The following is a 26,159-nucleotide window of genomic DNA, read 5'->3' as shown; positions in this document are numbered from 1 at the left end:
ATTACTTTGTTGCCCTAGTGGAGGGACTGTCCGCCAGATTTATATAAAAGATTTCAATATTGGAGAACTGCTGTTACAGGTAAGTAACTTTTGATTTCAAGAAAGTTAGGGTCCAGCTAGTGTAGAATGAGGGAGACTTTTATCAGGATTCCGAAGAAGGATGCTTTCAGCCATCCATTTTTGATGTTTGTTTTAAAAAGGGAATAGATGTCTGCTATGGTCAAATTGTTTATGTGGATTTATGTGTAATCTGAAAACTGTTGGAATAACACATCTGACTGGATGAGGATCAGACTGAATGGAGCAAGATACTGACTACAGAGAAAGTATTGAACCTTGGGGTACACCACAAGGCATCGCCGACTCTTCAGAGGTTTTCTTTCCCTCTTTTTTTTAACCAGTTGTCAGTGGTACGGAAAGAGGTGAGGAGCACCAGAATTGAAGATTTGATAAGGACAAGCATCATGCAGAGAGAAGCTAACACTTAGTTAAGGAATATACGTCAAAATTAACTGGAGTTCAACTACCTGGGCTGTCCATCATGGAATACCTGGGTCACCCTGCACTATTGAGGGCACAGTGAAGGCTTCCAGTTTCCTTTGCCTGGAGGCTCTGTAATCTTGCTATCTGTCTTTCCTTTTCCTTACTTTTAAAAAGAGTGTTCATGAATTCAGCAAAGAGTCTTATAATGGGGACCCAGGATGACAGGCAAGCAACTTTTTCTTTTGGGATAATGTGAATCAACTGGCCAAGAACGAAAGATATAAGAAGCACTTTAAACCAAGAGAGTGAGATACAGAGAATACAAGAAATAAACTAATTGACTTTTTGGGGTCTGTGATTCTTTTTTTCTCATACTGCTCCTCATGTCAGACGACTGCTGGAAAATTTGTGCCGCTCTTCACAAAGGTAAAGAAAACATTTATGGAGGAGCAGAAGATGAAAGCGAGGGAGAACGTTCCACAGACTGCAGATCTTCAGGTAACATAGACACCTGTCCTAGGGACACCTCTCCTTGAAGACTCCATCTTTCCGATCCCAGCTTTGTGGTGAGCTCTGCTGAGTTTTGTTGTTGAGGAGAGTTGTGGTCTTTAGTATCATCACACACTACTGGTGGGTACCCTAGCTATAATGCCAACTCTGCCAAGCCCAAAGTGTTTAGGAAAGTGTAACCTTGCTTTTTTCCCTGCTGGCTAATCTATTGAATGGATGATCACAGCAGTAATGTGAGCTGTACCATTTTTTATATATTTATGTATGTTTATGTATTGGTGATTTTGTAGGCTGTGAGGCACTTTAGAGTCAAACTGTTGAAAACACATGCACGCTGCCCAGGCATACTTCCATATAGGTAACTACACTTGTAGATCGACTTGAGCAGCGATAAATTGTATGCTGTTTCCACCCACCTTACTGCAGGATAACCACACGCACATAACTGTACAATTGTATGCTCCTTTCACCCACTTTATTGCAGGATAACCACACGCAGACACCTGTACAATTGCATGCTCCTTTCCACCCACCTTACTGCTTGTTGATTCCTGGGAGAAGGACTGAAGAGGGGAGGCGAATTTTGTCAAAGCTCTTGCCATTAAGGAAAGAATGCCTTCTGCCCCAGCGACTCTCATACTTTAAGGATGGCTTTCTAGAGTAAATGGGCCTTATTACAATGTCGGTCGGAGTTGCCTCCGATCAACGCTGTCTCAGTGTGTGAACAGCCCGACCATAGGTCGGCGGTTCCACACACTGAATTAGGACGGGACCGCACATGGTGCGGTCACAAACTCCCATTTCTCTATGAGAGCTTGTGCGACGGTAAAAAAACGCCTGCTGCACAAGCTCCGATTGACAAATGGGAGTTTATGAAAATATCTGCACTTTGTGGCAGGCACCTCACGGTGCATGCTACACGGTGCAGGAATTTTCAGGGAGACACCATAGGTGCCCCCCATGGTCACAGCTGGAGGGACAGGGGGGAAGGGGGGCCCACTAAGGACCCCCAGAGTCGCTTTTCGACAGGCTTTCCATGTCCGAAAAGCTGACATGGATAAACTGTCAGAAACCGACATCATAATCCCGTCCTCAAGGGATTATGAGCGGTTTCTGACTGGCCAACGGGCTCCTTGAGCCCGTCGGAACAAAATCAGTTTACACCGGCCAGTTTACACTCCGCCCGCCAACATTGTAACTAGGCAGTCGGAGTGTAAACTTTCCATGTTTGTCAGAAAGCATCTAACCAGAGGTGGAAGGCTTTCTGACCGACATTGAAATGAGGCCCATAGTGTTCTGGTCTTTGTGCGATGGCGATGTGTATTTTTTGTTTCAGCGCGTCCGTGTTATGTTGAGTTGAGAGTCTTATATTGACATCCATTTGAGAGGGTCATTCTCAATGTCCTGATGATGTGTGTTATCTGTTGTTCCACAGATGAGGCCTTCACAGCTCAGAAGTTTCACAGTAAGGGAGCTTTCCATGCTGTGTGAACCACAAAAAATCGTGGCTCCCCCATCAGACACCCCCAAGCTATTGAACGTACTAGTGCATGACACCAAGGATATGGAGTGTTCAGCGATAGTACAGGCTCAAAAGCAAAACATGGACCAGGACAGTGCTAATGTGGAAGCTGAGGATGCCTTTTTCTGTAATGGACTGGCAGTGATTGAAAACAGACCTTGTAGTATTAAGGTGAATAAGGCAGGAGGCGAACAGTGTGTTGTGCACCTAGGAACAAAAACTAAAATGCCTAGAGACTCCAAGGCACCGGTGTCTTCTGTGGTGGAAAAAGAACAACTGCTAAATGACCCCCAGGCACCAATGTTTTCTTTGGCAAAAAGAAAAGAGCTGCTGTATGACCTGAGTGAAAATATCCAGAGCACCCAAGGAGAAAAGAATCTTTCTTATCCTGGATGCCTTCAGGCAGCTGCCAGGGTTCCCATCCAGACTGAGCCAAGAGCATCTGCTTGTATAATCTCATCTCAAGAAGTGTCTAAGCTCCAGGGGCTCGGGCCAGAGCCGAAACCTGAAAGTGTCTCACAAAGCAAAAGCCCTATTATATTGGACCCAGTACAAGTACCGGAGAAGGCAGAGGTGACAGGTGAGGCAGGAGACAGAGATTCTGAAGGTCTGGAAAACAACCACCTTAATCCTCTCCATGTGTGTTCTTGGGCAACTCAGCAAGATGAGAAAAGGTATCAAAGTGCCAAAGCTCATGATGAGTCATGCAAGGAGCCCATGGACTGCACACCATTTTACCTGGTTATGCCGACAGTAATGGATGCAGTGCTAACCGAGGCAACTTCGGTGACCCAGTCTCCAAAGTACCTCACCAGCAGCCCGGCACAAGTCCAGGCTGCATTGCATGAAAGTGCCAGAACCTCATCCCCCAGCAAAGCCCAGGGTCCAGTCTCATTCACTGCTGAACAAGTCACAGGTGACCTCAGTGAAGAAACTGATTTGCCCGACATGTCCAGGCCTTCTTTGTTTCCCTCTATTTTCAGTCAGGTGACTTTACAGGAAGAAAGCTCAAGGGTACAGGCAAAGGAAAATGGTGTGGTTGAGATAGAACTCAAGCTAAACAAGACTCCTCTTACCGTGCACAAGCTATTGCCAAGGGTACAGTTGACAAGACTGGAGAATTATAGGGGCTTTTCCGAGCAAAAGACAGCAGTGGGTGCACTTGGTTCATTGCCCCCAGAAAAACTTGTGAAAGATACAGATGAAAGAAATCCTGTTCTGCTTGTCCAAAAGCCACTGGTGCAGGAGGCGTCCCAATTAACACAGCAGGTACTGAGTGACGCATCTACCCGGACAGGTGAGACCCTCATGGTCTCAGGAGCCCTGGGACCAGCTGTCAGTGCAAGTCAAGAGGAGGGTACTATGACTTCCGGCTATGCACCGGTCAGTCTTTCGAATGTCCCAGCAGCTCGTACAGACTCGTGTCATGCGGAAGGCCAGACTCAGGACTGCAGGTCCCCGCCTCAGAAGCAGATAAAAAAGAGTCTGGACAAAGGTGGCCCGGAAGACATCAGGACTCAGGTGAGTGTTAAGTATGTGGACCTCTCTATGTTATAGGTAGGATGCAATAGGAATTGTCCATGGAGTTAGTAGATTCCCTGGATCAAGAGGGGGGCAGTGGGCTGCCAGCACTCCCTTTTTCTGCAGTAAGGCCCACGTCTATTCTGAAGGCTAATCACATTGATATCACATATTTTGCATTAAATTTATCATACTCATAAGCGCATTGGGTCTCTAACCACATGTATGATAGGGTCTGTCATAACAAAAAGCTCTGAGCCTAGGTCAGGTAGCGTGATGCTTACGTTGGCGTGATCTGGTCTGTCAAGGCATCACTGTATGAGTCAGAAAAAGTATTTCTGCATGTAGAGTCTGCCCACTTCCTTTAAATGGCACTATTTCTTCTCCCCTGCTGCTGTTCCTTAAGTCTCCTGAGCACAGCCGCCTCCCATGCCCTGACCGAGGGAGCAGGAGTCCAGAGCCAGCTCTCCCGCTCACCAATAACATCCAGTCTGAGAATTGGATCAGTGACACACAGCTCAGGTAGGTCCGCTTGTTGAATGCAGTTTTACCCTCAACCTTGTGAGAACATTTGTGTATATGTACCTTCTGCTGTCGCACCACTTCAAGGCAATAGATACACATGAAAATACATGCCCCTTCATTGTCGAATTGCTGTGGGCATGTGATAGTGAGAAAAGCCACAAGTGTGAATGGATGGAGTAGGGCTTAGAAGGAAGCTGAGTAATGCACATAGTGAAGATCTTTCCTGCTATCTCTCCATCCTGCATGTTCTATTGTTGACAGAGATGTTTCTTGGACTACATATTTTAGTTATCATCAGTGCTCTTTAGCAGGTATATGCTGACATTTCTGGGCTGGCAGACATCTCTAAATCCGGAGTACAGTTACTCCATCAGAGTGACAGAGTATTTTTCTTTGTCGCCCTGACGGAGAAAATACTGTACTCTGAAGTACAACTCAGGCCCCAAATAATTTTCTTAGAACTGACTGGACAGGTGGTGACTCCTTCATCAGAGAGGACACCTTATCATTGAGGGGAGGCTTGATATTTATCTGCTCCAGTGTATGGCGGAACTTGAGTATCAAGTTCCTGAGACTCTTACTGGTCACTTGCTCAACATTTCCTGAGAGTACATTGCAGTAATCTAGAGGGCCAGTTAAGGACTGCTCCTGGAATCAATTCAAGAGCAACTGGCTTTCCTTTGGCCAGTGGACATGGGAATACAAGAGTTTTAACCTGTTCCATTTATTCTACTCTGCTTTTCATTACATTTACATATCATACAGGAATCCAAATAGAGCCATTCAACTCTTATCTAAATGAGGCGTCACCATTTTTAGTAACCCTGGGCGTAAAACTCTGCTCCACTCCTGGAGTTTGCGGAGTTTTGACAACTCTGTGTTCGAGTAGAACAAGGAGTTGCCTAAAACCTCCACAACGGAGAGGAGTGTTTTTGTGTGTTCGCGTACCTGAAATGCATTTTCGCGTGTGCGGGAGCGACTTACGGGGTACCTGCAATCGCCGACGAGATTTCCCTGGCCACTCACAAGCGTCACGCGATTTGCTAGGCGCCCACATGGTCCAGCCAGAGTTTGTGATCGCGAACACGTCATTCAGGCGTGCCATCGGACTTCTGGAGGAAGCTTTGTGAAGAACGCGATCCCCAACGCGCAGAATCTACTGCAACTGCAATCTGGAGAGGGTTCTCTACCCGAGCAGCATAAAAACCGTCTCAAAATGACGATTTGGAGTAAAACAAAATCCTCAAATTGACATTTGGTTGTACTTTTTGTGCAGGGAGTCCTTTTTCTTTTTTACTTTTTATTTTTAAAGAGGAAGGAAGCGACCCAGGGTCTTCAACTTCCTGTTCCTGTCCAGCAGGCTACTCCCAATGCTTTGTACATCTACTGGTCCCTTTCATTTGGATTTGGATTTGGAGCTGGAAGTATCACTCCTTGTGACTGCTGCATCATTGGATTTGAAGACATTTGCATTTGAGATTTCACAAGTAAGTTGGAAAATTGGTGTTGTTTGTTTGATTGGGGCCGTGCACCTAGATTTATTTGTACTTTTCATCCTTTTTATAAATGTATTGTGGTGGGTGGCCTGTAGTTTCAGTGGGGGCCTAGTTATTTCTTTGTAAGTGTTTTTTTTTGTTTTATAAAGGAAACCTGTTGCACAGTTTACTACATTTTATCCAACTTTTAAAATCAATTTGCAATATTTATTTAATTCACTATGTAGCCCAGTGTTCTGCCAATAGGCCTTTAAGCCAGTAGGCCCAGAGCTACTCATGGGTGCATGAAACAACTGTTTCTGTGGTGTCTGTTGAATTTAAACATCATTTAGAGCATGGATGGTATTGGATTCAAATACAAAATGTGTTTTGGGGGGTATTTCACTTTTTTCATGTGTGTTAAATGCCTTTGTTGGATGTGTGTGGTTGTTGCAAACCTTTTTTTAGCCCTGTGGATTTTCATTTTTGGCATTGTTGCATTAAAGATGTGTTGTTTAGCAAGCCTTCTCTGTCTGTCAAGTGTGTGAGTGTGATTGTAATAGTGGGCTATCATTTGCCTTGGCTGAGCCTCCCCATGTGGCCAGGGGCCATTTTGTAAAGTCTGTGTCCATAATGTAGGCCTGCTTGAGTTCATTGTTTTCCAGGCCTCCAGCTTGTTGTTGTTGTGTTCTGGCCATGTGGCTGGAGGTCATTTTGTGAAGGCAGCCAGTGTGCTTCTGCATTAGGCCTGCATGCCTTCTTTGTAGTGGCCATGCCTTCTTGCTGGTTGTTGTTTTGCATGCAATGTATTCTTCTTTTATCCAGCACAAAATGTAGCACAGTTCACTACATTTTCTAATAAATTTGCAATATTGATTTGAATTGATTCACTATGTGGCCTAGTCTGCCAATGGGTTGTCCAACCAATAGGCCCAGACCAACTTGTGGGTGCATAAAACAACTGTTTCTGTGGTGTCTGTTGAATTTAAACATCATTTAGGCCATGGATGGCATTGGATTGAAATGCAAACTGTGATTTTAGTTTTTTGCGGTATTTCACTTTTTTCATGTGTGTTAAATAAATGCCTTTGTTTGATGTGTGTGGTTGTTGTAACTTGCAAGCCTTTTTTTAGCCCTATGGATTTTCGTTTTTGGCATTGTTCCATTAAAGATGTGTTGTTTAGCAAGCCTCCTTCGTCTGTCAAGTGTGTGAGTGTGATTGTAATAGTGGGCTATCATTTGCCTTGGCTGAGCCTCCCCATGTGGCATGGTGCCATTTTGAAAAGTCTGTGTCCATATAGGCCTGCTTGAGTTAATTGTTTTCCAGGCCTTCTGCGTGTTGTTGTTGTGAGTGCTTCAACTGAAACCCGAGGTGTCTGGTTAGAGGACCTAGTCATAGGGTAAGGATGGGGCATCCGATCAATGCGACCAGAGATTGCCTTCAGGAAAGAAACATTTCTTTCTTGAGTCCCCTCACTCACCAGGGTTTCCCCACAATGACATGCTTTATCATTGGGACCATCCCAGTTCTCTACGAACTATGGCGTGCTGAGACTTGCGGAAATACGTAGGAGCACTTTAAGTGGAAGACTATGTGTAGTGCAAAAAAGTGTGGTGGAGTGAGCTACAGTGATTAAAAATACCTTGCTAGTGTGCTAAAATACTTTATTGTCGCTCCTAGGTTGGTATGTCTAAGAGGGGGTGATACACAGAAAAAACTAACTATAATGGGTTAGAAGTTCAGTGTAAGATCAACATGTTTCGAGCCTACCCCTAGCTCTTCGTCAGAACCACACAGGGACCAGCCCTGTGTATGCCACTTCTTATAAACCTAAATATGGAAATAAAGAATTAAATCAAGAAATAAATGCTGCAACTAATAAAGCATGCATGGTTATACATACGATCCCAATATATCACGTGGTATGTCTGCAAAAATAGAAAAGACTTGGTTAGGGGAAAGACAGCCCCCTCTCTCTTGCAGAGTAGGTGGGTACATATTTAATGCACTTCCATGCTCTTGAGATGCTCCTTAATGGTGCATGCAGTCGTCCAGCTCAGAGCGTGGTTTTAACCTAAATAGGTATGAACATGCTTGCTAAACATACTTTTTTGAGAGCAAAACTGTGCTTCTCTTCCAGGGGATCCTCATCAATAGTCATAAGCGCTGAATATTCCCGCCCATGTGCGGAATCCCCGGAAATAATATAAAAATTATATATGGAAATCACATATATACAACTTCATATATATGTATGTACATATATCATTTTTTCTCATACCAATGCAGCTCACAATAAGAGGCTAAACAATGGAATTACCCATATAATTTTTTTTTGCTAACATATAAAAAACACATGAGGGCAAGTAACACTAGAGCTCTGTTCTTTAATGAGCTAAACACTCATATATCATGAAAACTGCAAATAAAGTAGACATTGTTAGCCTACAGGCTGCATTGTAAACCAAAAGCATAGAAAATGAAAGCCTTTTTAACAAAACTGGCACCGTGCCTTTAAGGCAACCGCCATGACCCTGGGCTTCCCATCATGCCTCAGGGGTGACAGTTAGGTCAGTTGTTCTTTGCATAACCCTAAAAGTCAGGGCTCAACATTATTCGTTAACACTTTGACAGTGTCTCATTTACCTGGGGAGGCGGGTGGGTTGCTTATGACTTTGATGAGGATACCCCTGGAAGAGAACTAGGATTACAGGTAAGTAACTTATCCTCTCTTCCAGGGGATCCTCATCAATAGTCATAAGCACTGAATAGAATAGCAAGCCCATCAACCACCTGCAGGTAAATGAGAAAAAACATGACCCAACAAAATGCCACAGCCGAAATCAGCTGTTGAACAGATTCCACAAGGAGGCCTGGCCTACTTGGGTGTCTGCTCTAGTGTCTGACTCCAGACAGTAGTGCCTGGTAAACATATGGACGGACCTCCAGGTCGCCGCCTTACATATTTCAGACATGGGTACATTATGAAGAAAAGCTGTTGTAGCCGCTTTCCCTCTGGTGGAATGTGCTTTGGGGGAAACCCCCAGGGTTTTTTGCGCCAATTGTTAAGCAGGTTTGACACATGAAACTATACATCGGGAAATGGAACGTTTCGAAGCTGCAAAACCAGATCTGATCGATCCATAGTTGACAAACAGTTGATCAGATTTTCTTATAGATTTGGACCGATCTACATAGAATTTTAAAACCCCTTTCAGTTCCAGAGAATGCAAAGCCCTCTCAGCTGGAGTAGAGGGATTGGGAAAAAAGGTGGGTAGAGAGATGGACTGGTTCACATGAAAATCTGACACCACCTTAGGAAGAAAAGAAGTATGAGTCCTCAACACCACCCTGTATAGATGGAAAACTGTATAGGGCTCATTGGAACAGAGTGCCTGTATCTCGTTCACTCTGCGAGCTGACGTGATTGCTACCAAAAAAGCAGCCTTCCAAGAAATATGTTGCAAGGTTGCTCTGTGTATGGGCTCGAAAGGCGGACCCATCAATTTCGATAGCACCAGGCTTAGCTCCCAGGGTGGCGACGGCGGTCGCACCAGAGGGTAGACTTTTTTCAAACCCTGCAGAAAATCCTTAACAGCTTGCAATTGTAAAAAAGAGGGTTGTGAAGGTGAGCGCCTATAAGCCGTTATAGCTGCCAAATGCACCTTAATGGAATTAAACCTCAACCCCACTTTCGCCAGATAAAGTAGGTAAGGGAGGACGACCTCTTCCTGACCCTTGATAGGATAACAATTGTTCTCTATACACCACAAATAAAAACGCTTCCACTTGCATGCATAAGAGTGCCTCGTGGAAGGTCTTCTTGCTTCTTTCAAAATGGACTTGCAGTCCGGTGGCAGTCCTAGGTGGCCGTATTGTAGGACCTCAGGAGCCATGTTGCCAAGTTCAGTGAGGGCAGGTTGGGATGATGAATCCTCCCGTTCATCATGATAGCTGCAGTTAAAGAGGTATTATCTCAGCTATAAGGAAACCCTATAATAGCGTTGTTTTGCTGTGCATGTATAATCATGTGGGTCATCCTCCCCCTTGGTTCTGGAGGCTCATGGCTCTAGTGCATGTCATATAGTCTTATCAGAACTGGCTCTACTGCCTGTCATATAGTCTAAGCAGAACTGGCCCCAGGGGATGTCGTCATTTAGGCCATGGGTGTCCTTACGTAATTTGACCACCCAGCGTTGTTCTTTTTCATGTAACTTTTTCTCAATGTTCTCTTTGCTTTTAATGTGTTCTAGTACCACCAACCTCATATCATTAGGGGTGTGTTGTTTCTCGAGGTAATGGGTGGTCATTCTCGTAGTTGTACGTTTACAGCGTATGTTACTCCGTTGTTCCACTATCCTAGTGCTGACTTTCCTAGTTGTCATCCCTACGTAGTGGAGATTACATGAGCACATGATCAGGTACACTACCCCTGTCGTGTTGCAGTTCGTGAAATTCCTAAATTCCCATGTGGTGGTGTTGTTCAGATTTACTAATCTGGTGGGTGAGGTGGCAGACGCTACAGTTGCTACATGGGTAGTGTCCTGGGGGTAGTGGGTGCAGTCTCCGTACCATCCCCGTGGCTGCATTGGGGCGTGTGTGTACCATGTGGCGGCCATTTTGTGGTGGCAGTTAGTGTGCTTTTGCCATAGGCCTGCATGTCTGTCTTCCCCTTTGTTCCCCTTGGCATATTGCTTCTACCCATTGTCATTTGTCTGCTGCAGCTCCCTGAATGCTGCATCCCACGTGATGCACTATGCCAAACTGTTACATTTGTATTTTTGTTGTTCTTCTTCTTTCCTATCCTTCCTGAGCGTACTGTACAGTAGACCGTGAAAGCCCTTGTTGTTGCCAAAGTATCACAAACGGCTACACTGTATTGTTAATAACTCAGGTAATAATATTAATAACACTAACAAATGTGGCCACACAGTAATTTATATTATATTTATTTGTGCTAGTAATTGAACCATCACTGATGTTCTTCTTGCTTCTTGGCTTTTTGGTGCACAAAAGAGGAGGAGACAACATCACCCATTGTATTGCCAGACAGAGGCCTGCTGCGCACAACGTCACGTGATGTGTGACCACAGACATCTCTTCAACTTGTGCCACCGCGTGCTGACATCTTCAAGATGGCAACTAAAAAAGGTACCAGGTCCAGTACCAAGAAAGTTGCCAGTGAGAAGAAGAAGGCACTACCACTTATCACCACCGGTATGTCACCCAAGACCTATTTGGGGAAACCAAAAATTGCGCCTGCAGTAGTGGTGTCCTGGAAGCAGGCTGGGAGCAGCACCCCCGCATCAGTGGACCCACCCCACCAACCTAGACCCAAGCCCATTTCTGTCGCAGAGGCAGCCAGTCTAATCAAGACAACGCCGACTAGCAGTGATGTTGAAATTGACTTATCGTTATCCCAAAGTAGTACCCAATCAATGCAGGAAACTCAGATAAGTGGGCAACAACAGCCGCAACCACCCCCCATAGTAGTTGTTTATCCCAAAGTAGCGGCAGTTCAGGAGATCGAGGTTCCTGCTGAGGAAGAAGAAGAACAAGCCACTCTTTCAGAAGATCCATTGTCTTCCAGATCCCCAGCAAGGAAAAGGAGGGTTAATCCATAAAGTTCTTCTGCAAGCCCTCCTTCTGATGGTCTAGACGCCACTTGGAACCCACCTCAGTCTGAGAGTGAGACATGCCACGCTAGGCTAGGGAAAAGGAAGGTTCCAGAAAACCTTAGAGTTAAGGAGGTAGATGTAGAAGAGGAGGATGATGATGATGAGCCAGTCATCATGGACATTAGCCCTGTGCTAGTGTAGACCGACATTACCCCATCCCAAATTGCTGTGAGGGATGTAGCACGGATACCACCTACACAGATACCACCAAGACCACCTACAGCTTCCATATTTACAAAGTCCCGGCAGCGACCTCCATCCACCACAACAGCCACCTCAGTATAAGTAGGTACAGCAGAGACTCAAACATCAGGCCCACCCACCAGTTCATCCAACATAGCAGGTGGCACCAGCAGCATCAGAAAGTTGACCACCCCAGTTTGTGACTTCTTTATAGTTAACAGGAAGGAGGTGAACATTGCTATATGCTTCATTTGTCAAGCAAGTGTTAGTTGGGGTAAGCTTGGTACAAACTATGATACCGGAGGCCAAACAATCCATCCGAGAAAACACCACTTGATCCTGTGGGAGGAGCAAATTAGCGGCCAAAAAACTACAAGTGTTGGTGGAGGGATTGACGAGAATCCGATCACGGTAGAAGGTGTACAAGAGGGAGACATTTTCTCTGGTACACAAAGCAGCACTGTCCTCAGCAGTGCAGTGGTATCACCCACATCATCATCACGAAAAAAGAAGTCTCCTGCATCAGTGGCACCAGAAAAGAACAAAATCTAGGCTACCATTCTCAGCATGTTTAGGTCAGAGGGGCAGTACAAACGCAACCTCACAATGGCACGTTTGTACAACGCAAAGCTGGCTAAAATGTTAGCGTTGGACCTCCGGTCCTATTTCCCCAGAGTTGCTGTTCCAGCACTACAACTTGACGTGCTAGAATTCATTGGACAAGCTTTGCAGCAGAATGCTGTTCACACTATCCACCTGACAACTGACATGTTGATCAGTTGCCAAGCCACTGATTACATGTGCATCACTGCACACTGGATCTCTTTTGTGGGTGTTAGAGAAAAGATATCTGCAGGTGTTGACACTGCTGAGATGTTTAATGCCGCTCAGAAACATGCAATTGCAGCCATGTTAACCATGGAGAAATATCATACTGCTGCAAACATTTTGGAAGACTTTGACAACAAGGTCTTTCAATGGCTGAGACCAAGAGGGCGTAACATTGGTTTTGTTGCCACGACAATGGCAGTAATATAGTTAAGGCCATGGTCGATCGTGGCTGTTTCAGGGTCCTGGCACACTGCATTAACATGATTGTTCAGGACATTCTGAGAGTCAGCAACTTAGTGCCCACCTGCAGAAGAATCTGCACACATTTCAGCCGTTCTTTTAAAGCCCAGAAGCAGCTGAGGATCTTTCAACGTGATAATAGAATGCTAGTTAAAGCACTCATCCAGGAGGTGCCAACACGTTGCAACTCAACTTATTACATGCTTAAACATCTGTTTGAGTAGTTCAGACCAATCAATGATTATGTCATGCAAAGACGGGATGCTACTGTGAAAGGCATAATAATTGAGATGGACCAATGGGGCCTAGTTAAATGCGTGACAGAGATGCTGCTTCCTTTCAAGGTCTTCACACGTGAAGTCAGCAAGGAGGATTGTACTATGGGCCAAGCTATCCCATTGTTGCACATGCTACAGGAACAGCTGAAGGAGGTGTTGTAGTGTGGTTCTGATAGTCACTCGTGCTTGCTTGTTTTGCTCTCAGGGATATACACAGAGGAAACAGTCAAGCGTGTTTTACAATAAGAATGTATTGTACCATTGTTCTTCTCATGTAAAATAAGTGTGCTGCTACAACTGTAACACAGTAGCAGACATATAGAACCAGCAGTACAGTGAATACAAAGAAATAGTATTGTTCTACCATTTTGCAATAGTCATGAACACATACATGAATACAAAATGCATTTATAAAATAAAGTGCGTAATCCTAAGATGCCTGTCTAGATGTACCTAAATGTACCTAGCATGTGAGTAGGTGCGAAAGAGCCTAAGCCTAAGAGCCTAAGCCTAAGAGCCAAAAATCCCACTAGGATTTAGTCGAACCCCCATACCTGAATAGTGAGAGTGTGGGACTTCGTCCTGGACTTGAGCTGGACACCCGGCAAGGGATCGTCAGACCACTGTCAGCTGGAGCGATGGCTTGCCGGAGCTGCAGCGTCTCTGGTCAGTCTGTCGGCCTTGAAGTCTTGGTTCCCTCTTGCTTACTGATAGCAAGAGGTGCTCTATTTATACAGTCTATGTGCGTATGTTCCCCATTGTTCAGTATGAGGATGACGTTGGGGATTCAACCTTGTGCGTCAATGGGAGAGGTGAAATGTACCTCCTGGGGAGTGTACTCATAAATTTTTCATATGTGCTAAGGATGACATCTTAGCGATATCAATTGGGAAAAACCCAACCTCGGCATGGAACTAGGTAAAAGGTTTAGTCCAAAAAAGGCTACAGTCTTTATAAGGTGTTATGTCCATACAAGGCAGTCTGTCCTTATTTGGAGTTATGTCCTTATAAGGCTCGTTTATATGAAATGAAGGGGAGATGATGTAGGGGAAACACAATATTCCCTGGACCTATATCAGGGTACTGATATGAAATCTAACAGTGGCTGCAATGTACGCAGGTGTGGAGGAAAAAAAAGAAGCATATGAGTTGGTGGAGAGCTTAACCCTTTGGTTATCTGAAAATACAAGGGTGCAAAGAGGCATTGTGTCATCCAACCATTACATTTGTGTCACAATTCGTGATCTAAGGTACAAACCATTACTGCACACTTTCATTCCTTTTTCAGACTGGGATGTTGCCAGCTACAAAACTTGGATAGCTGTGCAAGCCAGTCAGCTAGAAAAAGAATGGCTGGTAATTAGAGGCCTGCTCCTCCAGGGCACAACAAGTACTGCAGGGCTGCCTTCAAGTTAAACTTCTGAGCCTGAGGGCAGTGCAGTTTGCTCACAGCAGCTAAACCACTAAGAACAACATCAACAACAAGAACAGGAGCATCAGCCCCAGCTTGAAGATGATGACGGCGACTCAGGTCATAGAAGTAGTGTGTTAGGTGCCCTACTTCTGTGCGAACCACGAGAATTTGAGGGCGCACTCTACTTCCCTGCCAACTACTAGGCTTTTTCATTTTCCAGTTTCTTTTTTTCTTTGACGCCCCCCCCCCAAAATCAATATGATATAGCTGAGGAACATTATTTACTTTATTATTTGTGTGTGTCTGTCACTGTCTTTCTTTTTCACAACAAATCCAACCCCACTGTCTTACTCTTTTATTGCCAAATTGGAGTTGCAACTGCGTGCAGTCAGTGAAGAAGTCATTACACTCCTGACTTGCCCTAAAGCCATTTCCCTCAAGCCAGACATTGAATGGAGATTACAACTGTGAAATGTATGCCCGACTCCAAACCTGGGCCCTGACCCTATATCTATCCTTTCCAAGCCTAGAGGGGCTGGCCCGAAAGAATAGGTAAATGATGGCATGCTTTTCACGCTGAGTGACTGTTGTTTGTTTTGAATGATGTCTACTATTCTACACAAAAAAGGTACTCAATTTAATCTTTCCCTTCTTTTTGTTCAATAACAAAATTGTACTACTGCAGGCCGATTCATTGAATTTTGGGTCGGAACGAGTCTGGACTCACTCAGGACACTTTTGGTGGAGAGTTGGACACCATGACCATACCATACCATACTCGCAGTCAGAGTCAGGAGGATTGGAGATGATTGATGGAATAACTCAGGGCGTGACCTAAAGGTAACAACAACACCAGACCTACATGTCTGTGTAGTGGTGGTGGCGAGTGTGGTGTGACTGACAGCGTTGCATTTATTCTTTTATTTAATTTTGAAAATGCTATGTTGCTGTGTGTGTGTGCTCAGTGCAGTCTGGATCAAATTCAAAGCTAAGTGGAGGTTGGGTGGGGGACTGCTCCTGTTGTTGGAGGTAACTGCCGGAAACAGACATGATTTAGCCATGCCGCCTCTGAAAGTGTCACAGGCTATGATTCCTCAGGGCGCACTCTATGACAGAAAGTCCACCTCCAGGCACCACTAAGTCTGATTGCCGTAATGGTACAGACCGTTAGAGTGGGCAGTTGGGATAAAGGGTGTTGGAGATTGAACAGCGGGGAAGGAGATCTGTAAAAGAAAACCAAGGTTGTGAATCTACTTCTTCCAAATCTTCACTACTTTCTATCTCCTAGATTAATAAAGAAATATATTCACCTCAAATATGAATCTGTTATTTATACTTAAAGAAGGACTGCTGCTGTCTGAAGGGTGATGACTAATGGATCAAAATACAAGAAAGCATAAACAACATAACGTATCATAATCATAAAAGCTTGTCAAACATATTATTCATGGAGTTAAATGATGGCTTATCAGTTTTCAGCCTTTTGGTTCAAATGTGTTCCTTATTTAAAAAGTATAAGTCCCTTTAAATGGTATTAAAGAAATAATATCCCCGAATGTTCCTGGCGAAGTATAGTTACAAACGGGACCAGCCACACAATTTTATACACGAGAAAATGTTCCTTAAATCTTTGGCATTAATGTTCCAAAACACTAAAATTCCTGAGTTCTTTGTTCAGAAATCACAATGTGCTCTTACCCCAGAGATCGGTCCGATCTCAATGGGTCTTCCTGTTTTGCCTCGGTTGCCTGAAATAAACCGAAAGGGAGAGCCGAGTTCCTAGATCCTCACCCTGTCGGGGACTGTCCGGGACTATTTCGGGAGCACAGTCAGGGACTTGGGCAAGGACTGGGAACTGGGTAGAAAACGTACACAGAAAGAGGAGTACAGCACTGCCCAGGATCACACAGGAAGTCAGAGGAGAAAAGGGATCCAAAGGAGAAGCCTGTACAAGTGAACAAGATGGCTAAGACTCAAAGGGTGGGCACTCAAGAAGTGATTTAACATTCAGAATAACTACACCCAGGATGAATGTGCAAGACATATATATGAAACAACATTAACAATAAAGGGAGTGTGGGGTAAAGCTCTCAGGAGCTCTCAGGAGCTCCACATGGTAATACTGAAGCTCGGCAAGTTCCTCACCCACAATTGCTGTTACAGATACTGACTGCAAATACCCACATCTAGGATATGCATACAAAGGCCGGTCTGTGGAGCTGATACCTATGGTGATGTTATAAATGTAACTCAAAGACAATACTCACAGTGAACAAGAAACACCACCTAGGTTGTCAGCTGTGTCCATAGATCCTGGCGATCAAACAGGAACACGCAAGGCAGTAATAGCAAGGGGGTAGAACTAAATACCTGCACAATAGACAAGGAGCTAGCAAGGAGGAGTGCTAAACAGGAAAGGAAGGAAATCACAGGGCAGGAAGGAAATCACAGGGCACACTTAGCAGAAAGCAAGTAACAAAACATACAAGGTAATAGAAGCAGGACAGCAGGAATAGAAAGACTGTAAACTAGGAACTGGAACCAAGGAAATGGGAAGAAAAGCAGGGACTGGAAAAGAATATACAGAAGGGAAGGTTACAAGGGTATACTAGAATAGAGTTGAATCAGGAGTCAAGAAAACACAGTAGCACTGAAGGCTGTGCTGGAGCAGAAACAAGAATTGATCAAAATCTCAAACGTCTAGGTAGCACTGCAGGCAGGGCTAGTTCAGAAACTGGAAATTACTATAGCTCAGCAGTCAAGGTAGCACTGCAGGCAGTGCTAGGTCAAGGAAACAGGAAATATCTACAGCTCAGGAAACCAGGAGTCAAGAGAGCACTGCAAGCAGTGCAAATCAGGAACAAGAAATAGCTGAAGCCCAGGAACAGGAACAAAGAATAACTATTGCTCAGGAACTCAGGAAACAAAGTAGCATTGCAGGCAGTGCTAATTCAGGCACAAGTACTATCTATAGCGCAGGAATCACAGAATATCAAAAGCTCAGGTAAAAAGGATCTTTCTCTGGAACACAGCTACAATGACCCACCTTGGCCTGAAGGGAACTGGGGCTTAAAAGAGCTCATAGTAATTACATGCATCTGGTGTGAGCAGGCTAGCAGAAGCCAGCCACGTGTGCGCTGAATTCCTCCACCCACCCTTGGCATGCAGGGGTGGAGAAGAAGCAGTGAGCAGGGAATTCCTGGTAACAGAGTGTCAAACAGGAGAAGGCTGGCTTCAAGCATGAGCAGACTGGCTTCCACAAAACCTGGCATGGATTTGGAATGGATGGCCATTTCCAAGTAGCATCCAATTGGCTGGAAGACAGGATGTGCATGCAGGGGAGTATCTGGGAGCTTATTAGAACACAGGAAAGTCACACTATGTAACCCTCTGGTGGTGGGCACGAGAGTACAGGGAGCGAATCGTGATACACCGCCTCGATGAACGATGCAGGACCACACCCCCTCTTTGACCACCAAAAATCGAGTACCAAAGACATCCTCCACCGACCGTGTCAGAGGAATAACGAGCACATGGTCATGGGCGGGTCTCATTTTATACGCGAGCCCTGGCCTTCTTAGTCATCGCGCTCAGTTTTCTGGGAAGATAGATTTTCTTGCCAAGCGGTCATGGTGCCACATTGCCCTAGTACCGTGACTGTAATAATGCAGCAAAAACTAGAGTCAATATACACCTTAGGAGGCAGAAGGGAAACAAGGCAGGCAAAAAACATAAGGAAGCAAGACAAGTAACTGAAATGGTGGCATGCGCTGATACTTTGGGCATTTTAGGAAATAAATTAACAGGGTAAGATCATACAGATCATTAAGAGTGCCACTGATAGGGACATCGCCACCAAACTCTTGCCCACACATAGTGGCTGTGCAGCTTTCCACACAGTTTCCTGGAACACCAACTGTGGAGTTTGCATAATGCAGTTGGGCCCCTAGAGCCCCAGCCCATAACCATGACAGAAAGTCTTCTTGTTGCACTCCTCTTTAATTAAGCAATTTATCTTTTCTATTTGATTTTTCAATATCCTTTTTGTTTTTCCATCTACAGGCCCAACCTTTACCCTGCGCCATACTGGGAAAAACAACTCACACTTACCTTACCAAAGAACATCCACCAGGAATCCAAGATTGACGGACGGACAGTCCAAGGAAGGACCAAGAGGAATGCGGAGATGCAACTCCCAATTTGGCAATATTATAGTATCATTTCATTTGATTCATATTTTCTCTTCAATCATTATGACTGTGTGTGTTGTTTAAGTTTGCTTATATTTGACTCCTACAGATATTTTTTAATTTTATTTGCTATCTTTCAAAGGAAGCCTGGGACAACAGACCATAAAATGTATGTAACTTGGGTATCTCTGGGGGCAGACAGGTAATTGCATAATTAATATACTGCCCTGCACTAGTCTAGTACTACTCATCATCAAGTCATCATTATCAACCATGCATTTCCTTTTTCTCCCTTAACAGATGTATGATGATCTGCTGCCAAGATGAATGTGTGTTATCCATGTGTAGTATTTGTCTTTGTCAAACCTTTCCCAAATCCCCCTTCCCAAAGATTCATCAAACCCTAGCCCTCTTCCCCTGGGCTGTGTGATTTATATTGAGATGTGACTAAATTAAATTTACACCAGTAATTGATCGCACACTTGCTGGGGCGGTTGTGGTGAAAGCAACACTAACCCAAGGCAGGGCGAGGGGCTTCTTTTGCTCTAAGTATATACACTATAGCCCACACTGACAATATAGAGATTAGATTGCCCACCCATGCACAGTATTTGATATTAATGTTTTTTCAAGTGGAACATAATCCATCATAATTAATTTACCAGCATTGATTCATCATCCTATTTCCAGCACTAAAAGTTACGCTTGTCCACTTCATAGCTCGAGTTGACTTCAGTTTGTATTGTAACTTGTACTAGGTTAGCCCACCATTCTGTTTTATTTTACTTTAGCATTGCTTATCATCATGGTTTCTTGTTTGACAGTCTTCTTTTTGTGTACTGTACTTCTACTACTAGTTCCCTAGTCTTCCTCAGGTAACTGACTGCCTCATTTTCTTTTTCTGCAAATGCTACTGTCAGTGTCTACTACTACTACCACCACCATGGCACCTTGGGAAACCAGTGGCATAAATTCGGGACCCCCTCTATTACTCACTTACGGCCAGGGAAAAGAGGGGATAATGGTAAGCAACAATACAGAAAAATTTCCCTCATGGCCTCAACCTTACTTATCAATCGACATTGTTCAACTGTTTTCAAAAGATCATTTCTAATTAACACGGGTACACTAATTTACTCAAAATATATTTGTTTTTTATTCATTTTTTTCATCACATATCAAAATTACATTTCATATTTTTTATATATATTCCATTTATAAATTTTCATTGCATTATTCTTTTCAATTGCGTTTGTTAAAAAAACATATGTAACAAATTTGACATACAAAAACACATTTTTTTGAAATGTTTCTTCTCATAAAAGAAACAAAGATACCCTTGTAGTCACACACCTATCATCAAACATACATACCACATTCATTCCTATTCACACACTTCACTACACACTTCAACAATCAAGACAATCTCTTTCCTCTGTATCTGAGGTTGTACAGGTAAAAGTATGTATATAATTATATCTGATTGTTCTGACTCTCTGATATAGTATGGGTACATGATGTTGTATTTATAATTGCAGATACCCTGTATCCACACTTTAAAGAGGCATACTCTTGTCTGTTGGTCCTGAGGAAGGTGGTACAAGCCCACCGAAACGCGCGTCGACCTGGCGTGAAGAGTAACCAACTTTTCTCTTTCAGGGAATCCTCATCAAAGTCATAAGCATTAGAATATTCCCGCCCATGTGCGGGACCCCGGAAACACTATATTATATGTGCCCCACATATATATACTCATATATATATAAATACATATATATATATATACGAACATGCAATAGCAGCCAAATCACATCAGAGCTAAAATATGCTGTGAAGAATTTCCACCATACATGAATAATATGCATTAGAAACATGAGAACCAACACCAAAGATTGTTTAGAAACTGTTTTAATGCTTAGGCAGCAGTAGAAATTCTTATAACTCACTGAAAGCATAGACAGCTCCCAGTCTGCATTGCAAACACACAGTCTAAAAAGACTGAAAAGCTAACCTGTAGCTGTATACAAAAAAACTGACACCGTGCCTTTAAGGCACCCATGACCCCCGGTATCCCATCATGCCTCAGGGGTGACAGTTAGGTCAGTTGTTCTTTCCGGCTCCTTCAGGAAGGATCCTGGTTACACAGCTCCACTAATTTCTGTTTTCTGACAGAAAATTACTTCACTTTTAACAACTTTTTTACTTACTTAGACATTTTACAACTAGTCAAGTAAGGAACTGTCTTTTTAAGTCAGTTTAGTGAGCATTTTCAGCTGAAAATGCCTTCACTTTTTGATAAATGTCCTTCTTGTGGCAACAAGAAAGCAAAATCAGACAACCACGACATTTGTATCCTATGTCTGCCTGAAGAACACGATCCAGGCACCTGTCCTCACTGCGAGCACCTGTCAGGAAGAACTCTCAAAGACAGGGAGAGAATTTGCATCTATGGCCTGGCTCATAGGTCATCCAGAGGAAGGTCTCCTGGGAAGAAGGGTTCCAAGAAGACCAAAACATCTTCAAAAGACAGGTCTTCCATCCCTTCAGCTTCAGCGTCAACTTTGGCGCTGAGGAAAGAACCACCGGTGGATCGTTTGTCTTCAAAAATACCGTCGACGGCGGGCTCGCCGTCGAAAAGAAGAACAGGTACGTCGACGACGTCGAAGGATCCAACTCCGTCGCCGAGATCCCCTCCGCCGTCGTCAACCGGGCGACGATCGGCGTCGAGAAATGTGACTCCGCCGCCGTCAACCGGGCGACAGTCGGCGTCGAGATCAAAGGCCCCTCCGCCGTCGTCAACCAGGCGACGATCGGCGTCGAGGGAGGTCACTCCTCCGCCGTCATCATCCAGGCGACGACCGGCGTTGAGAAGTGTGACCCCTCCGCCGTCGTCTAAGAAACGACGTTCAGCGTCGAGGACCAAGACCCCTCCGCCGTCGACAGAAAAACGTCGATCGGCGTCGAGGTCGCAGTCTCCGACAGTGTCTCGTCGACGCTCGGCGTCGAGGGTGTCCAATACCCCTCCGCCGTCGTCGCACAGACATTCGACGTCGAGGCAGAGGGCTCCGTCGACGGCTGGTCATCGCCGTTCGACGTCGAGACAGAGGGCTCTGTCGACGGCCGGTCATCGCCGTTCGACGTCGAGACAGAGGGCTCCGTCGACGGCTGGACATCGCCGTTCGACGTCGAGAGAGAGGGCTCCGTCGACGGCCGGTCATCGCTGTTCGACGTCGAGACAGAGGGCTCTGTCGACGGCTTGTCATCGCCGTTCGGCGTCGAGAGAGAAGATTCCGTCGACGGCTGGTCATCGCCGCTCGACGTCGAGATACCATAGATCCTCACATCGATCGCCGTCGAGGCATTCGAAGTCGAGATTGTTGGACCCGCCGACCCCCCAAAGGCGTTCGGCGGCGAGAGAAGAACGCTCGACGTCCAGGCATTCAGATAGAGCTCGATCGTCGTCAAGAAACTCTGTGATCATGGTAACGGAGTCAGCTTCTCGTCATTCCACTTCACAGTCGTCTGGCTCCTCAACAACATCTTCAAGGTCCAGAAGTCCTGTGCGCAGATCTCCTGTGCGTAAGCCAGATCCTTCGGCTGCGCAGGTCAGACTGTCACCTAGATGGTATAAGTCTTTGGACCATTGGCGAGATTCGGGGGCTGCCAAACGTATGCAAGAATATGTCAGCCCACAACACAGATCTCCTCTTCAGAGTCTGGTAGAGGAGATGGACAAGCGTAGTCCTCCCAGGCGCAAATCACCGGTGAGAACACCAACCAGATCTCCCAGAAGGGAACTTCCTGTTAGATCCAGATCTCCCAGAAGAGAAAGTCCGGTCAGGCCTCGTTAAGAAGATCGGGTCAGATCTCGCTTTCCTAGAAGGGAAGAGCATTCAAAAAGATCGCGTGAGAGGAGGCACAGTGCTCACCGTAGGCGTCGAAGAACTCCGTCTACTTCATCTACCTCTTCGACCAGGTCTTCCAAGAGGGATTACTCCCCTACGTTGACGGACAGTCCTACGTCTAGATCCTCTCCAGTGGATGACATTGGCACTTATCTGGATGTCCTGCAAAGAGGAGCTCAGAAGCTGAGCATTGAAATGTCTATCCCTCAGGTTACTACGACAGTAATTTTTGAAACTTTACACAAAAAAGCTATCTCTCGTCCACTGCTGCCTTTAGTCCCGGGGATTATGGATCCTGTCAAAGAGGTTTTCCTGACTCCAGTGGCTATCAGAGCGGTGCCAGCCCGCATTCAGAAGAAATACAAACCGGCTTCTTCTGACCCGGTCTTTGTAAAATCTGACCCTCCAGCGGACTCTGTGATAGTGGCAACGGCGAGGAAGACGCATGCAGTTGCTGCTTCCTCTTCAGTCCCACCAGACAAGGACAGCAAATCTCAGGACTCGTGGGGTCGCAAAGTTTGCAATTCAGCTGCCTCCACGCTGAAGGTTTCCAGTGCGGCTGCACTTCTGGGTCGATACGACAGAGCCTTATGGGACTCCATGGAAAGGTTCAAATCCAAACTGCCAAAGGAAGACCAGAAGGATTTTGAAGAGACTGTGACAGAAGGATGTCTGGTGGCGAACCAGTTGATAAGCACAGCTGCGGATGGTGCAGTGCTTGCGGCGCATTCCTACTCACATGGGGTTTGTGCCAGGAGGTCGGCTTGGTTGCGTCTCACAGGTCTGAAGCCGGATGCTCAGCATTGCATCCTTAATCTTCCCTTTTCGGGTTCCTCTCTCTTCGGGGAACATGCGGACGAAGAGATGACCCGTATGAAGACGGAACTAGATACAGTGAAAGCGGTGGGTTTGGAAAAGAAAAAAGAATTCAAACGCCGCTTTAAGACCAACAGGGGGAGAGGGGCTCAACAGAGGGTTCAAACCCCTCAGTGGTCCCAAAGTAAGAACCAGGGTAAATCCCAGTTTCGAGGCAAAGCCAACAGAGGTAGAGGAGGTCACCAACAGTCCTCTAACACCACGAGAGGAGGAAAGGCCTGAGCAGTGGCTTCCTCTGGCGCCGTTGCCCACTCCAGTGGGAGGAAGTGCTTCACAACACCTGGCAGAGTGGGTCAGCATCACAAAGGATCAGTGGGTGCTGAATATACTGCGCAATGGATACAGGCTACGTTTCCGTGCGCTTCCGAAAAGCATTCCTCCAAAGAACTCTTGCCCTCACCAGCTAAGCTTGCTCCGAAGAGAGGTGAAAGTTCTACTACAAAAAATAGCTATAGAGGAAGTTCCTCCCTCTCAAAGAGGAAAGGTAGTCTACTCCAGATACTTTCTTGTCCCCAAAAAAGATCAGGAGGACAAGTTCAGACCAATACTCGATCTGCGTCTCCTGAACAAAGTCATCGTCAAAGAAAAGTTCTGCATGTTAGCGCTTCACCAAATATGCCCACATCTTCAAGCCGGAGATTGGATGTGTTCGGTGGATCTGCAAGATGCATACTTTCACATTCCAATTGCTTTTCAACATCGCAAGTACTTGAGGTTTGTCGTAGGGAGCAAACACTACCAGTACAAGTTGCTACCCTTCGGTCTCAAGTCCGCACCACGAGTCTTCACCAAATGCATGGCAGTGGTGGCGGCTTTTCTTCACAAAAAGGGACTCTTCATCTACCCATACCTGGACGACTGGCTCCTAAAGGGCCCATCTCCGGTACAGGTAACGCACAATCTGCAACTTTGCCTGCACCAGTTGCACAGACTCGGTCTCCATGTGAACCTGGAGAAGTAAGTCCAGCGGCCTACACAGTCCATCCACTACCTAGGCTCCGTTCTGGACACAAAATTGGGAAAAGCGTTTCCTTCGGAGGAGAGACTTTTTTCCATGAGTCAGAAATGTGGGATTCTGCTAGAGTCTCGGTTTCCAACAGCCCGACAAATAGCATCCCTGCTGGGTTCCATGGCGTCCTGCATTTTTCTCATCCCAAACGCCAGGCTGAGAATGCGTCCTCTGCAGCAGGCTCTAGAGGAACAGTGGGACCAAGCGACAGGGCGTTGGGAAGATCGTATCACTCTTTCCCAAGCGACGAAGGATGCCATCAAATGGTGGACTCGGAGGAGGAATGTGCTGGTGGGAGTACCGTTTCACCAACCTCTTCCATCCCAGTCTATAGTGATGGATGCCTCTCTGCAAGGCTGGGGAGCGCACATGGGTCCGCTTCAAATTCAAGGTCAGTGGTCTGCGCAGGAGCAGACATACCACATCAACATGCTGGAACTCATAGTGGTATTCCTGGCTCTCAAAGCTCTTTCCAGCGATCGAGTCCAACTCAGTCCTAGTTCAGACGGACAATACGACCACCATGTTCTATCTGAACAAACAAGGAGGCTCACGATCTCGCCCACTCTCTCGAGAGGCTCAGACAATCTGGCATTGGCTTCTCCCTCGAGGCCTCACAGTAGTGGCGGTGCATCTTCCAGGCGAGTTGAATGTAAAAGCAGACGCACTCAGCAGGCACTTCGAAGATCAGCCAGACTGGGTGCTAAACGACGAAGTGGTAGAAGAGCTTTTTCGTTGCTGGGGTCGTCCAGCCATAGACTTGTTTGCAGACGACGAAAACGCCAAATGCCACGCCTTCGCGTCCAGGTTCCACCTGCCAGGAACGCTGGGGAATACTCTCCTGATGGATTGGTCGGGAACATTCGCTTACGCGTTTCCTCCCCTGGCTCTGATTCCGAAGGTAGTGTCCAAGCTCCTCAGGTCGGACATGGAGATGATCCTGATAGCTCCGGATTGGCCACGGCAGTGGTGGTACCCGGACCTTCTGCATCTGTCTGTGTATCCACACAGACGACTTCCTTGCAGGCCGGACCTGTTGAGCAAGATGAACGGGAGGATAATGCATCCTGAGGTCCTGCAATATGGACATTTGAACTTGCCTCCCGAATGCATGAACATTTTAAAGGAGGCTAAGAGGCCTTCCAAGAGAGCGTCCTATGCGTTCAAGTGGAAAAGGTTCTACATATGGTGTAGGGATCATCACTTAGATCCGACTAAAGGGCAGGAGGAGGTAATCCTGCCATACCTCCTTTCCCTGGCAACTTCTGGTTTGAAATATACTTCCATTAGGGTGCATTTGTCAGCCATAGTAGCATACAGGAAATCACCTGACCAGATTTCTTTCTTTCAGGTTCCAGTGGTTAAGGACTTCCTCCAGGGGTTGAAAAAAAGTCTATCCCCCTGTGCGAAATCCTTCTCCTCCATGGGAATTAAACCTAGTTCTATCCAGGTTAATGTCTCCTCCTTTCGAGCCCATCCACAAGGCCTCCTTGCAACATCTCTCTTGGAAGGCGGCCT

At 45.7% G+C, this 26,159-nt stretch overlaps 1 protein-coding gene across 1 annotated transcript in view; it reads left to right on the top strand.

Moving 5' to 3' along the window:
- The window catches only part of BRME1 (break repair meiotic recombinase recruitment factor 1), a 313,388-nt gene that overhangs the window by 169,140 nt on the left and 118,089 nt on the right, over nucleotides 1-26,159 (top strand). The window contains exons 4-6 of the mRNA XM_086928376.1: nucleotides 874-981; nucleotides 2,429-4,036; nucleotides 4,443-4,558. Of these exons, the coding sequence (XP_086784502.1) occupies nucleotides 874-981; nucleotides 2,429-4,036; nucleotides 4,443-4,558 (1,832 nt within the window). The remainder of the gene's footprint in view (nucleotides 1-873; nucleotides 982-2,428; nucleotides 4,037-4,442; nucleotides 4,559-26,159) is intronic.

This window comes from Lissotriton vulgaris, chromosome 1_1 (assembly GCF_964263255.1).
Source record: "Lissotriton vulgaris chromosome 1_1, aLisVul1.2, whole genome shotgun sequence".
Lineage (NCBI taxonomy): Eukaryota > Metazoa > Chordata > Amphibia > Caudata > Salamandridae > Lissotriton > Lissotriton vulgaris.
Note: the sequence above shows the minus strand (reverse complement) of the source record. Positions and strands in the feature narration are given on the sequence as shown.